This window comes from Thamnophis elegans, chromosome 13 (assembly GCF_009769535.1).
Source record: "Thamnophis elegans isolate rThaEle1 chromosome 13, rThaEle1.pri, whole genome shotgun sequence".
In the NCBI taxonomy this organism is placed as follows: Eukaryota; Metazoa; Chordata; class Lepidosauria; order Squamata; family Colubridae; genus Thamnophis; species Thamnophis elegans.
In genome coordinates this window covers 21,149,608-21,165,409 of record NC_045553.1, presented here as the reverse complement: position 1 = coordinate 21,165,409, position 15,802 = coordinate 21,149,608, and the positions used below count along the sequence as shown (strand labels likewise).

General features: G+C 43.6%; 1 protein-coding gene across 1 annotated transcript in view; it reads right to left on the bottom strand.

Moving 5' to 3' along the window:
- PROM2 (prominin 2) overlaps positions 1–15,802 on the bottom strand; it is a 49,662-nt gene that overhangs the window by 21,579 nt on the left and 12,281 nt on the right. Inside the window, 10 exon segments of the mRNA XM_032229457.1 lie at positions 981–1,044; positions 1,131–1,205; positions 2,658–2,857; positions 4,599–4,688; positions 7,477–7,528; positions 9,877–9,956; positions 9,959–9,995; positions 11,154–11,234; positions 11,237–11,277; positions 11,280–11,362. Of these exon segments, the coding sequence (XP_032085348.1) occupies positions 981–1,044; positions 1,131–1,205; positions 2,658–2,857; positions 4,599–4,688; positions 7,477–7,528; positions 9,877–9,956; positions 9,959–9,995; positions 11,154–11,234; positions 11,237–11,277; positions 11,280–11,362 (803 nt within the window).

Here is a 15,802-nt window from a genome sequence, read left to right as displayed (position 1 = left end):
CCATTCTATAGCTCAATGCAACATACACACTCCTTCAGTTTTTAACCCTAGACCATAATCCCTTGAGATTGTTAGACTGGAAAATTAATCCTGGCCCCAAGTCACCAGGTGGACTTCTGTAGGTGAGACTGGGCTGGGTTGGATATGGATCTCCACTGGCTAAACCCACTATGTTAGCTTTGTATGGGCTCCAGCACCGAAATCAGATGTTTGTCCCACCCTGGTTCTTAATATAATTGCCAATTGGTACTCCATCCATCATAATTGTTTTTTTTAGCATATGGCATGTCATATACGTATGGACTAGCAATATAGATTAACATTTCCCCTGGATTAGTAAAATCTAGTAAAATTAGCGCTCCCCCAGATGTATAGGTAATCCTCGTTTAGCAACTGCTTGGTTTAGCACCTGTTCACAGTTATGGCAGTGACGAAAAAGTAATTTCGCAACCAGCCTTCGCCTTTATGCCCTTCGCAAATCTGATGAGCAAAGGGGAGAATGAAGGGGGACCATAAGCCTGGTTGCCGTTTTAGTTCACAGTCGCTTAACAACCAAATTGCTGCTCCCAGTGTTGGTCTCTAAATGAGGACTCCCTCGAAGCCTCTGTTCACATTACAAATGGTAGGTGAACAAACACAACTGCAAAATACAACCTCGCCCCTTTTTACACGCAGTGCAGAGTTCAGAAGAAAAAGGAGAGAGTTCATATTTATTCTTGCCGTGTTCCTTTTTCACTGTTTGTTTTATTGTTCTGTTATTTTATTTCTATTCTGTTTAAATTCCTTTCATTTTTTTTCCTTTTTATTATGGTAAGCCGTCTAGACTAGCTCCATGGCGAGATAGGCAGCAAAATTTAACAAATAGTCATAGTTGTAATTCCAATTGTGTGTTCTTGGCCACCAACGTGACTTTGTTTGACACACTCCAGATGCCGTTGTATGACTCGGGGTTGCTTTTTCCTGGAAAAAACTTCACTCACCTTGAACAACTTTGTCCATTTTCATTACCGTAAACTGTGGAATTGTATTGAAACTGCTGTTGGCCTAGAAGCGCAAAAAATAATATTTTTAACCATGAAACTGGAGACCAAAAATGTGCATTTGGCTGAAAGGAGATCTTCCTCACTTACTTTCTGAATCATTTCAGAGAAATTCGTCTGAGGTAGCCCATACAAATTTTTCAAAACTCTTTCAACAGAAGGCACCTGAAGAAAGAAATGTGCAAGAGAGATTTGTAAAAGACAAATCCCTGGGATCCAAGAGCAAAGTGACAATATTTAAAACAGCATTGAGATGGAAAGCAATCAGAGCTTAAATCTGGCTTAAATAGGAGCCAAGCGGTGTGTGGCAGCAGCCAAAAATGCTAATGCGATCCTTGGTTGAATAAACAAAGCGATAAAATCACGTGAAGTATTGCTACCCGCTTTATAAAGCCTTGGGAAGACCACAGCTGGTGTGTTACATCCAGTTTTGGTATCCATGTTACAAAAAAGATGTTGAGGCTTTGTGAAAAGTGCAAAAAAGAGCAACTAAGATGATTAAGGACCTGGAGACTAATGGTTGCAGGAACTAGGAACTAGGAGCCAAGTTTCAAAAGAAAACCAGTCATTTATTAGGAGCTTCATTTCGGCAATATCCTATTGCAGTCAGATCTAAACCTCATTTGAATTATGGCTGAACTTTACTCCTGTTCCTTCCCACCCCTCCCTCAGTCTGTGTCATAAATCACATTCTCCAATGAGGTGCACACATCACAGGCCTGCTGTAGTAATCTGAGATCCGACTCTAGCCGAAGATATGCGTGGAACGCACGCCCCCCCCCCCCTTCCTCACCATGGCAACTTTATGAGTTGACATTAGGGATGGCTCAGTGGTGGGTTGCAGGCAGTACGCCCTGGCACGGGCATACTGGAGCCTGCCCAGAGCACTGGATACCGTTCTGGTACTGTGCTCCAGAGGGCCCACCTGCCCGCCCGAGCTCCTTACCTGTCTTTTAAGGCTTCTGTGCTTCTGTGCACACGTATGGCATATACAGCATCTGCACGACACTCCATGGAGCAGCTGGAGTGTCGCAGAGGCTTGCAAAGGTGCTAAGATGCATGGGCGCGCGGTGCACATCCATGTGGACGTCACCGGGCCCGTTCCAACCGTACCGGTTGGAACAGGATCCGGAACCCACCACTGGTATGGCCAGTTCTGGAGAAAAAAAAGGACTAAGGGGGGGACATGATAGCAGCATTCCACTATTTGAAGGGCTGCTATGAAAAATAGGGCATCAAATTATTTTCCAAAGCACCTGAAGGCAAGACAAGAAACAATGGATCAAGGAGAGAAGCAACCTGGAATTAAGGAGAAGGTTCCTAACAGTGTGAATAATTAATCAGTGGGACTTCAGAAATTGAGGTTGCTTCTTCACTGGAGGTTTTTAAGAAGAGACTGGACAATCCCTTGTCTGAAATGATAGAGGGTCTCCTGCTTGAACAGGGGTTTGGACTAGGAGACCTCCAAGGTTGTAGATTTATGCCTACCGATTTACACCTTGTTGTACAGGACAACAAGGCCCATTGTCATCTCAGAAGAGATGTTCCTTAACCAGTTCAGTTTTGGTTTCATGCGCCATTCCCGTTCGGGTGCCGTCAGGATCCGGATTGGCTTACATTTTGGAAGTCAGCTCCCAGCTTCAAATCCTGAGCTCTGCTGAGGGCCCCCATGCAGTACGTGCAACGGGGCTCTTCCAGGAGAGATGTGAGGCTTTGCTTCTGGTCCTGCAGGGTTGATGCCAGCTCATCCTGGTCCCGGATCAAGGCCTGGACGGTCCTGTGAATCGCATGTAAGTGGTGCAGGGAGCTCTCTAGGTCTTAAAGAGAAAAATCACCCAGGAGATGGGCTGTCCAGATGTTTTCGTGCAAAGCTGTAACAAAGGCCATGCTAGCAAATCAACCTCTACAGGTGAAGAACAACTTGCCTCCAGAAGTTGTGAATTCTCCAACACTGGAAGAAGATTTGGATAATCAATTATCTGAAGTGGTGTAGGGTTTCCTGCCTAGGCAGGGGGGTTGGACTAGAAAACCTCCAAGGTCCCTTCCAACTCTGCTATTCTGTGTTCTGTAATCCATGACTTACAAGCAAACTGAGGTCAAAGGTTCTGCTGCTAAGCGAGACAGTTGTTAGGCGGGCTTTATCCCATTTTACGATCTTTCTCACCACAGTCGTTAAGCGAATAACTGCATTTGTTAAATTCGTAATACAGTTGTTAATAGAATCTGGCTTCCCTATTGACTTTGCTTGCCACAAGTGTGAAAATGGACATAAATAAAAAAAAATATGCTCTTGTAACTTCAGGACAGTCACTAAATGAACTGTTGTGAGTCAAGGATTACTTGTACAGTAGTTGCATCTTTTTAACTCGCTCCTCTCCAGCTCCAGATCTCTCTCTCTCTCTCTCTCTCTCTCCTCTCTTCTATCTATCCATCTCTGTATCTGTATCTATATCTACATCTATGCACACACACACACACATCGCACGCGCGCGCGCGCGCGCACACACACACACACACCACACACACACTGTATATCTTTCTTTTGGATCCCTCTGGCCCAGGGGGGCACAGAGCCTGCATTAAAGGATCTGACAAGCACAGGACAGCAGATGAAAGGCAAATACCTGATTTCCTAACAGCTGGCACTTCTTTTTTAGTTACTTTGATTTAATTAGTAGGTAACGTGCAGCCCCGATCTAGATTAATAAGTCTGCCAAGGCCACCCCCAGGCTATCCTCCCATCTGATGGCAGAAAAACTCCCTAGCTTAACTCGGAGCTGCCCTTCTATTTATCTGCCTGGCATCTCCCTTTGGAGTTTTAATGAATGCCCCCAAGTTGCAAAAGAGACAGAAAGAGAAAGTGCTCTCTGCCCCTCTTTTATCTATCTGTATAATGTCTCCTTTTATCTGCCTTCACTCCAACAGGCATCCCAGAAGATGTTGCCATGTTTTCCCACTACAAATGACTCCAGCCCTTTAATTGTCTCTCCTGAAAATATCCCGCAGTTAAGTTGCTCCAGCCCTTCCATTGTCTTTTCTGAAAAGGTTCCCACTGTTAACCAAGTGGGAAATTGTTCCCCCTATCAAAGAGGGTAGCTGAAAGAGCTGCCCTTGAGTGAATCCTGGTATGGCCAACCCAGACCTACTTTCCCTGGTCCGATGCTCAGCAGGTGTGTCAAACGACAACTCCCAGGGTTCCTAGCCAGCCTAGCCACACTAAGGAGCCGTTCATCCCATCCCAGTAAGAGGTTAAGCTAAGTTGCTATCAGCCCTCCAAGGAAGACCAGGCTAGATATCATGAAGATTAATTCCAACTTTATTCACTGTTATTAATACAATTATCTCACTTTTGTGAGAACAAGGAGAAGTCAATTCTGAGGCTCTTTCTCAAACTACGTTTCTACCCAAGACTCAGGTTGCTCTTCTCTACCATTGTCTTGATTGTCATTCTCCCTCTTGCTCCTCAAGATTATTTCTTCTACCCATTACAGGACTCTGTTGCATTAAGAAAAAGGAAGAGGAAAAATAGCAAAAGCAGAAGGAAAGACTTTTCCTTACCTTGCACCCTGCCCTTAATGGCAGCCATAGCAGAAGACACGGTTTCCTTCAGCAGGAAGTGAATGGTGCTGCCAATGCTCCAGCTAATATCTACAAGGCACAACAGCACTTTTAGTGAAATCTCCAGGGGGGAAAGTCTGTAGAGATTCTCAGTCATCCAGGTCATAGTTGTCCCAAAGGTGCTTTTTCAAGAGGCAGCTGGACTTTCTGGGCAAATGTGAGCGCAAACGCCTTCTGGGCATGCACAGTGCTCCCCCATTACATTGGTGTGGGTGGGCAGAGTCTCACGCAGCTGCCGCTACCGGTTCGCCCAAACCAGAGAGAACTGGCTGGATACCATCTCGGCTTCTCATCCAAGAAACTTCTTCACCTCTGACTGGATGGTGGGGAATGGAAGGATTTGCCGACAGCTGGTCGTTTGCATTCTTTTAAATTCTTCCCTTCTCCACCATCCAGTCAGAGCTAAAGAACCTTCTGGATGAAAAGTGAAATGTCTTTAAAGAAAACCAGGAAGTCCAGTTGCTTCTTGACAAAGCACCTTTGGGACTCCGGGGGGGGGGGGGGGGGAAATGCACCTTCCACCCATCTCCCATTTAGGACAGAAACCGCATGGCCCCAAACTCATGCTCATCTCCAACTGCATCATGCAGCTACTGAACTAGACGTGACACATAAGTGAACATCATTTTGGACCATTTTAAACACAGCTTTCTAGCCATTAGAGCAGTAGGTATTGGCTGAAATTATGCAACTTTCTATTTTATGGCATGGTTACTGCATCACCTTGCACACACAGCTATTCCTTTAAACAATCTTACGGCAGGCCTTTTAAAATTTCCCTACAACGTGATGGGCATTAATTTGACCATTGTAAAAGAGATAAATCCTGCCAGACCTGGAAAAATAATAGGTTCCTGCTTTATTTTTAAGTCTAGGAATCCGATCAGCTGTTGTAACAAAAGAAGCCTATTAAACGAGTCCATTTTATTTTTATTTTTTTGCATTTTATGCAAAGGCAAATGATGTGTTGCAAATAATGTGTTTCATTTTTAAAGCCATTTTTAAGGCATGTACAAGGTGGGCTGGAAAAGTATTCTGGGAAAAGGTGTCTATCTAGTTTTGATGATGTACATTCTAGGACGAGAGCCATGTTAGCTAGTCTATGGTAGCAAAACATCAGAGGGAATCCCTGGTACCTTTTCCAACTACATTAAGCATTTTATTGAAAGGCAGAAGCTTAGAATCATAGAATCCTAGGGACCTTGGAGGTCTTCTAGTCCAACCTTTTTCCCAAGGCAAGAGTGCTTATTCTATCCTGGACAAATGGATGTCTAGTCTTTTTTTTCCAAACCTCCAGTGATGGGAGGGAAGATGTTCCATTGATTATCGTTCTCACTGTCAGGACGTTTCTGCTTCATTCCAGATTGGATTTCAATGGATTTCCACCCATTGCTTCTTCCCTGCCCTCTGGTGCTTTAGAGAATAGGTCAATTTCCTCTTCTCTGTCACAGTCCCTCAAGATGTTAGAGCTGTGGTAGTGCAGTGGTTAGAGCGCAGTACTTCAGGCTACTTCTGCTGACTGCCGACTGACTATCGTTTGGAAGTTTGAGGCTCACCTGCTCAAGGTTGATTCAGCCTTCCATCCTCCCTCCTTCTTTTCTTCCTTGCATCCTCCCTCCTTCCTTCCCCTGACTCCCTCCCTCCCTCCTTCCTTCCTTCTTTCCTTCCAGCCATAGTGACACAGTGGTTAGAATGCAGTACTGCAGGCTCAAGGTTGATTCAGCTTTCTATCCTTCTAGATGGGTCAAATGAGGACCCAGATTTGGGGGGGCAAGAGGCTGACCTCTGTAAATCACGTAGAGAGGGATGTAAAGCACTGTGAAGCCATATATAAATCTAAGTGCTATTGCTATTCCTTCCTTCCTTCCTCTCTTATTCCCTTTCTCCTTCACCTTCCTGGTTCCGCAGTGCTTAGAATGCAATATTGCAGGCTAATTCTGCCACTGCCAGGAGTTCGATCCTTGACTCAACCTTCCATCCTTCTGAGGTGGGTAAAATGAGGACCCAGATTGTTGGGGGCAAGAGGCCTGATTCTGTAAACTGCTTAGAGAGGGATATAAGCACTGTGGAATTGGTATATAAATCTAAATGCTATTGCTATTTTTCTTCGTTCCTTCTTCCTTCTTCTTCTCTTCTTCTTTCCTTCCTTCCTTCTTCCTCCTTCCTGTTAGAATACAGCATTGAAGGCTGACTCTGCCCACTGCCAGGAATTCAATCCTTGACTCAATCTTCCATCCTTCCGAGGTGGGTAAAATGAGGACCCAGATTGTTGAGGGCAAAAGGTTGACTCTGTAAACTACTTAGAGAGGGCTGTAAAACACTGTGAAGTGGTATATAAATCTAATGCTATGCTAGAAGACAATAATCATGTCCCTCCCTAATCCTTCACTTGTCAGCTAGTTTTACCCAGTTCTCTTAACCGTTCATTGTACAATTTAGCCTCCAAATCATCTTGGTTGCCCCTTTTCCGCACTCTTTCCTGTAGCTTTATTCTTTTCACCAGGCTCTTTCTTTTTCACTTCCTGCCTCAGCTGCAGCTCACAAAAGCTCTGCCTTTTGCTAAAGCTGGACAGTTGAGAAAAGGACGAACTGCAAGCAGTTTATGTAGTATTAATCCCTGTTCTTCCAGTCAACCCCAAAGCATTCACTCGGGCCAAAAATAACCGTTCCCTTTGGAAAGCACCTGAACTTTTGTTTGCAAAAGGCAGATGGGCGCATTGCACATCTTGTATGTTTATGTCACCGGCCTACACAAAGGCTGTATTGGTGGGAAAAAATCTCTCACCAAGCATCTGCAGCAGAAGAGAAGGAGACTTACTATTCAGGTCACCGAGAATCTGCCTTTCGGGCACTCTAAACTGTTCCACCGGTCAGCCGAAGCCCCTATGTGGAAGGAGAGAAAAGTCCAGTCCTCCAGAGCCAAAGGGAAGCCGGGAAGGAGAGGGATTGGCCCCAGGCAGAAGCAAACCAGTGGTGGGTTGCAGGCAGTAGCCCCAGTACAGACGTACCGGTGCCTGCCGGGAGCACCAGGTATCGTTCCGGTACGGTGCTCCGGAGGGCCCACCCGCCTACCTGCTCCCCTTACCCTATTTGAGCTCTTCGGCGCTTCTGCACACGCACATGGAGCATACAGTGACTGCGCAACGCTCCACCAAGCAGCTGGAGCATCGCGGAGGCATCGTGGAGTGTCACAGGAGGTAAGGACGCATGCAAGTACATACTGAGTGGCGCGTTCATGTGGTTGACGCTGGGCCCCGTTGCACTCTACCTGTTGCAACAGGATCCGGAACCCACCACTGCAGCAAACCTGGAGGTGACTGAACACTGGGGCAGAGGTGGGCATCACATAATGTAACAGTCGGTTTGCCCAAGCCCCGGAAATGGGAGCATGCGCGCCATCCACACATGCACATAGTCTTCCAGGCAGATTAGTTATCAGGCCTGCCAATACATTCCTTTTAGAATTTTGGCCTGCCACACTTTCTCTTATTTCATTATGCTGTTTCATTAGTATAGTCGATGGGAGGGGGGAATAAACAGGAGTAGGATTGTGGAATGTACTGTTTTTCATTCTTACTAGAAGCCAAGGTCATCTTTGTTTCCGTACTTTTACACCTGAACGGAAGCAGCTGGGTGTGGATGCCAGCGTGGAAGAAGAAGATTGGACCATGTGATGGATTGTGGGTGTGGGGACAAGATCATGAACTTTTAACTGGAATTGTGATGTCATTTCCAGAATTGGGATTAACACAGATGTGCTAAGATGTCTGCGTTATTAATTGGAACTTTAAGGATTGTTTTGCTTTGGACTCTGATTTAATTCTACATGATACTTGGAATGCTGACAGTAGTATTCAGTCGGTTTGGATCGGTTCGCCTGAACTGGTAGCGACTAAATACAGTGGCAGCAAAGGTCATAAAACGAGGCAAAACTCACTGAACAATGGTCTCACTTAGCAACAGAAATTTGGGGCACAGCGGTGGCTGTAAATTGAGGATGACCTGTGTTGCCTGGGGAATTCTGGGAGTTGAACTCTGTACATCTTAAAGTGGCCAAGGTTTAAAAAAAAAAAACAATGCTGTTGCCTTCTGCAGCCTTGCCACCCCAGGTTTTTTAGATGGGAGCTCGGAGGTAGGATGAAAGCTCCTGGGCTGGGAGGCTGACCCCTTTTCCTCCCCCCAGGGACAGCCTACCCTGACTTTGAGGAAGAGAAGGGGGGCGCTTCTGGGTCCCCCACCCCCATTCTCCCATCTCAAAGCCTTCCTTTGTGCACACAAACTCTTGCAGGAGAGTTTGAAAAGGCTGCTGGCATCATGAAGCTCAGCTCTTCCCACTCCTCCCCACTTTTCCCTGCCTTGCCTTGCAGCTGCCAGGGTTTGCAGCCTAGAAAACATCTGCCAAGCGAAGGCGTCGTCTTGGTGACCGTGTGACGCTGGGCATGTGCCAGGGAAATGCTCAATGCACTGAGGCTCCAGAGCACGAACAAGCGTCACTTCTGGATCTCCAAACTTTGATCTAGAAATGGCTTTTTTCAAAGGGATCGGAAACATATAAAATCCACGGCAGCTGTCAACAGCAAAATCTTGATTTTCTGACCAAGGGATTCCCTGGATCCTTTCAGCCCTGGAATGGTTTGCCTGAATGGTAACCTTGTAGTTACATGATGGTAAAGAGGATGAATAGCCACGACCGGCGGGCAGTGGCCCTAAGAGGTTCCTACTTCCATTTTTTTTACAACTTGAGATCCTTTCCAATGCCTCTGTTCCCAGGTTAACTATTGGAGCCAAAATGAAAACCCACAATTTTAATGACCGTCGTAGATTATTATCCCCCCCCCCCAAAATGGTGTGGACCATCCGTATTCTAAAGATAACTTTATAAAAGCCAGCTAAGTTCTATATTTGCATTTAACAATGGGTAAAAGCATTCTTTTCAAAACCTCATCTGAATTTGCATGGCCTTCCAGGGTTTCTCCTCCCAAATAATGTCCTTTTCAGTCCTGATTTTTTAAAAAAAACCCTGCACCTCTGGCTTCATTCCATTTGCCCTTTCTTGCCCTCCGATCAAATTGACCTGTTTAACGTTGTGGAATGAAACACATCCTCGATGCCCTGAGCTGCCTTATGCCAAAATATTCAGCATGAAGTAGAAATGATGATGTCTTTGAACATCATCGTTTGAGATTGGTCCCCGGGTTTTTTTTCAGAGTCAACTCACTCGAGGGATCCCATTCAGATGGCTCCTCAAAGTCCTCAGGGTGTTGAGTGCATCTCGGGCACCAGGGTCCATCTCCTCTTCACCTTCTGGTTGGCAGCAAAAGCACAGATAACACACCCCTGGTGGAAAATAGCAACAGCCCTTACACTTATACTGCTTCAGAGTGCGTTCACAGCCTTCTCTAAGCAGTTATAGAGTCAGCCTATTGTCCCCCAATAATCTGGGTCCTCATTTGACCACTGGAAGGCTGAGTCAACCTTGAGCCCCATCAGGATTGACCTCCTGACAGTGAGCTGAATTAGCCTGCAATACTGCATTCTAACCACTGTGGTACCAGGAAGGAGAAGGGGAAAGGAATAAGAAGGAGGGATGGAGGATGGGGAGGGAGGGAAGGAGGGGAGGGAGGGAAGGAGGGGAGGGAGGGAGGGAGGAAAATAGCAATAGCACTTAGACTTTTATACTTCACAGTGCTTTTCAGCCTTCTGTCTAAGCAATTTACAGAGTCAGCCTATGATCCCCCAACAATGTTGGTCCTCATTTGAAGGCTGAGTCAACCTTGAGCCTGGTGAGATTTGCCTGCCAAATTGCAGCAACTGGCAGGCAGCAGAAGTAGCCTGTAGTATTGCACTCTAACCACTGCGCCACCATGGCTCATGACATAGAAATTGCGAGAAAAAGGGACTAGATTACTTTATTTCCTAGACTTCAAGACTAGATCCCTCTCAGAAGCCAGTGTTTCTCACATTGGTGACTTTTTAGCCATGTGGACTACAACTGGGTGTAGGATTTGAGGTGCTGGCCTGGAAAGCAGGGGACGTGAGTTCTAGTCCTGCCTTAGGCATGGAAACTGTCGGATCATGGTACTGTCTCTCAGCCCAGATTTGTTGTTGTTTGTTCCTTATTTATTTGGTAAATTTATCTCAATGTGGGGCTATTCTAGGCTGCTTGGGAAAATAGGAGGAGAAAGGAGTATTAGGTATGTTTTACAGTATGGAAAAACTGCTTTACAGGTATAAGGTCAGCAGCTACACTGGCTGGGGAACTCTTGGGGTTGAAGTCCACATGTCTTAAAGTCGCCAGGTTGAGAAACCCTGTTTTGGACCAAGGGTTGCTATTTTGTTTGACTTTTCCTATATCATTTCTTGCTTTCAATTTACAGCGTTAGCATCTCTGTTGGACTCTATGCTGTTTCCCTTCCTGTCCTTCCTTCCCGATCCCGCATCTCTATGGGGACAACAAGACGGGATCGATCACGGATCTGGCTTCCGCTCTCACACTCACAGGAGGACGAGGGTGGTGGTGAGAAGAGAGACCATGATAAGGTTCCGCTGGCAGAGCAGAGAGCGACGATAGGCCTGATGAGTCCTCCACCGCAGTGCCGGTTTTTCTGGAAGCAGCAAGGCTCAGTCCGACCAGGGGCACCACCACAAAATAAAGAACTGCAATTGCAGCGCAAACAACATATCCGGCCTGGTTATCGAAGGATCTGAGCAAGGAAAATTAATAATAATAATAATAATAATAATAATAATAATAATAATAATAATAATTCACGCAGACTGATTATAAATTGCGGCACAATTCAGTAGCACAAATGATCCATTGGAATTTGTGCAAAAATTATAATTTTAAACCAGCAACAAACCGGTGGGAACATCAGCCTGAAAAAGTCACCGAAAAATCAGATGGTCAGATCTTGTGAGATTTCCGTATACAAACCGACAAATACTGGCGCATATACACCCAGACTCAAAACTGGTTGAGAAAAATAAGGTCACAATCATAGACATCGCAATACCAGGTGATAGCAGGGTTGCCGAGAAGGAACATTAAAAAATCGCAAGAGATCAGGACTTAAAATCGAAAATTCACGACTATGGCACAAACCAGCAGTGGTAATTCCAGTGGTAATTGGCACACTGGTGCTATTCCAAAGCACTGGAATTACATTTAAACAGTTAAAAATTGACCAAAATCACCATCAGTCAAATGCAAAAAGCCGCACTGCTTGGATCTGCAACGCATATTACGAAAATACGTTAGACGTCCTAGGCCCCTGGGTGGGGCCCGACTAGTAACCAATGCAAATCCGGCGAAACAACTGGCCGCTGTGATACAATTGGACAACAACAACAATATAATAATAATAATAATAAATAATTAGCAGATGAAAACCGTGCCATATGGCCTGTTACTACAACTCAGAGCCAGAAAAAAGAGATATTTAAAGCGAATGTATGAATTATGGAAACAACAATATCCAGATTCAATGTTAGTGAACAACGACTAGCAGATCAAAGGCGATTTATTATACGGAATAAAGTGTTTAGTGAAGTTGAACATGAGGAAATTCAGGCAAATTGCAAAACCCAAAAAACAATATCACAAGCGGCAATAACTGATATTACAAGACACAACTAAGACACTGTAGTAGAACTCCCAGAAGAAGCTCTCAGGGAGGAAATAACATCACCACCACTAGAACCAGTTATCACTGAACCCAACTGATGAACTAACTCAAAAACAAAAAGAATTGAAGGATAAGATCATGGAGCATTTCTGCTTAATGAGAAAGGCAACGTTTACCATCACTAAAAACTGTGCCTAAGAAATTTTGGCCCCTATCATGAAAATGTATTAATGCAGTGTTTTCACAATTGAACCGGGATCCATCTTGGAAACAAACCAGTTAATGTACAGCGCAGCTGTAATAGTCACTAATGAACTAGGCATTAAAATTAAAAGTACCTAGTCACACAACAGAAAAAGCATCAAAGCCAAAGTGGAAAATCCGTCTAGAACAAAAAATCAAAAAATTAAGGGCAGATGCTAGTAACTTAAAGAATATGCATGAGCAACGGCTTAAAAACAACAAAATCATAGATCGGCTATCAGAGATATAGATTGATACACGAACATCAATGAAGCTGTAGAGATTGTAAAACAGCAGATAACAGCAACAGCTAGAAAAATTGAAAGATATGAGGCACGAATCATCCAATATAAACAAAATCAGCAATTTCGATCAGACCAACGGCGTTTTTATCAAAGTCTTAATGTGAATGGTGACACCAAAAGTGAAAAACCAGAAAAGCAGGCCACAGTTGAATTCTGGAAAGAATTGTGGGAAAATGCAAAGGACTACAACAAGGAAGCAAAGTGGATACATGACTTTGAGAAAAGCATTGGCAACAAACAAATGCAAGTATTAGAAATAACAACTGAGATGATCAAAAATCGAGTTAAAAAGGTAAAGAATTGGACATCACCTGGAAAGGACCAATTACATGGTTTCTGGCTCAAATATCTGACCAGTTTACATGCAATATTGGCCAGGCAACTGAATGAAATTTTACAAAAGGGCCAAATTGATGAATGGTTGACAACTGGAAAAACATACTTGATTCAGAAAGATCCAACTAAAGGAACAACACCTGAAAACTATAGACCAATAACATGCTTACCAACAACCTTCAAATTACTCACAGGCATTATTGCAGATAACATGATGGATTATTTGGAAACAAACAACATCTTGCCAGTAGAGCAAAAAGGCAACAAAAGAAGGAGCAGGGGCACAAAAGATCAGCTTCTAATTGATAAAATGATATTAGAAAATTGTAAGAACAGAAAAACGAACTTGAATATGGTCTGGATTGATTACAAAAAGGCATTTGACTCACTGCCACATAGTTGGATCATAAAATGCTTAGAAACAACTGGCATTAGCAAAAATATTACATCCTTTACTGAAAAGGCAATGAAACAATGGAGAACTGAGTTGGCAGTAGGGAATGAGAGCTACGGAATGGTTAATATCAAGCGAGGAATTTTCCAGGGTGATTCACTTTCACCTCTTCTCTTCATCATCGCAATGATCCCACTATCAGTAATCTTAAAAAAAATGAAATTAGGCTACCAAACAGCCAAAAAGCTGAAAAAATTTCGCATTTACTATATATGGATGATTTGAAACTCTATGGAAAGTCAGAAATAGAAATCCAATCATTGACAAATACAGTCCGAGTATTCAGCACCGATATTTCAATGCAGTTTGGCATGGAAAAATGCGCCACTGTATCCATAAAAAGGGGCAAAATCACTGCATCTGAGGGAATTGAAATGCCCAATGGCCAACTAATTAAATGCAAAGAAAATGAACCCTACAAATACTTAGGCATTCTGCAGTTGGATAACATCAAGCATGGAGAAGTAAAAACTATTGTCAGGCGAGAGTACACCAACAGAGTTAGGAAAATTTTGAAATCTAAATTGAATGGTGGAAATACAATCAAGGCCATAAATACCTGGGCAATACCAGTTATAAGATACACAGCTGGCATAGTTAACTGGACACAAGCTGATTTGGACCTTTTGGACCGAAAAACCAGGAAACTAATGACAATGCACTACAGTTTACACCCACGTGGTGATACTGATAGACTATATCTGCCCCGAAAATCAGGTGGCAGAGGATTATTACAAGTGAAGCAAACAGTTGAAGAAGAAAAACATGCACTGGCTGATTATTTAAAAGACACTCAAGAACATCTATTAATCAAAGTAAAGAACAAAAATCTACTGAAGGCCCAACAGACAAAACAAGAATACAGAAAAGATGTGATAAAATCAAGAATGGAGAGTTGGCAGAACAAAGCACTGCATGGTCAATTTCTGGAAAAAATAAAAGATAAAGTGGACAGTGAACAAACTTGGTTATGGTTAAAAACAGGTACATTAAAGAAAGAAACCGAGTCACTAATCCTGGCTGCGCAAGAACAAGCTATCCACACAAATGCCATTAAGGCCAAAATCGAAAAATCCTCTGATGATGCCAAATGCAGACTTTGCAAAGAAGCTGATGAAACTGTTGATCACATACTCAGCTGCTGTAAAAAAATCGCGCAGACTGATTATAAATTGCGGCACAATTCAGTAGCACAAATGATCCATTGGAATTTGTGCAAAAATTATAATATTAAAACAGCAACAAACTGGTGGGAACATCAGCCTGAAAAAGTCACCGAAAATCAGATGGTCAAGATCTTGTGGGATTTCCGTATACAAACCGACAAAATACTGGCGCATAATACACCAGACATCACACTGGTTGAGAAAAATAAGGTCACAATCATAGACATCGCAATACCAGGTGATAGCAGGGTCGCCGAGAAGGAACATGAAAAAATCGCAAGATACCAGGACTTAAAAATCGAAATTCAACGGCTATGGCACAACCCAGTGGTAATTCCAGTGGTAATTGGCACACTGGGTGCTATTCCAAAAGCACTGGAATTACATTTAAAACAGTTAAAAATTGACAAAATCACCATCAGTCAAATGCAAAAAGCCGCACTGCTTGGATCTGCACGCATATTACGAAAATACGTTACGATCCTAGGCCCTTGGGTGGGGCCCGACTAGTAACCAATGCCAAATCCGGCGAAACAACTGGCCGCTGTGATACAATTGTACAACAACAACAACAATAATAATAATAATAACAATAATAATAATAACAATACAATAACAATAACAATAACAATAACAATAACAACAACAAACAAACAACAACAAACAACAACAGCAGCAGCAGCAGCAGCAGTAATACCCATTGTCATTGGGGCACTTGGCACCATGTCCAAGACTTTTACAAGATACATCAACAAATTGCAGCTTCCTGCAATAACACCAGCAGAACTGCAAAAAACTGCACTACTCGGAACATCTTATATTTTAAGAAGGTCCTTGGATGCTGGCAGCAACCCATACCAACCATTAGCACCAGTCACTGGTATTGTAATGCATTTTTGAATGTTCAGTTGGCTGAGTTTCATGTTTAATGAATAAAGTATATAACAACAACAACAATAATCATGTGTTGTCCCGATTGTAATTGGAGTCCTTGAAGCAATACCCAAAGAGC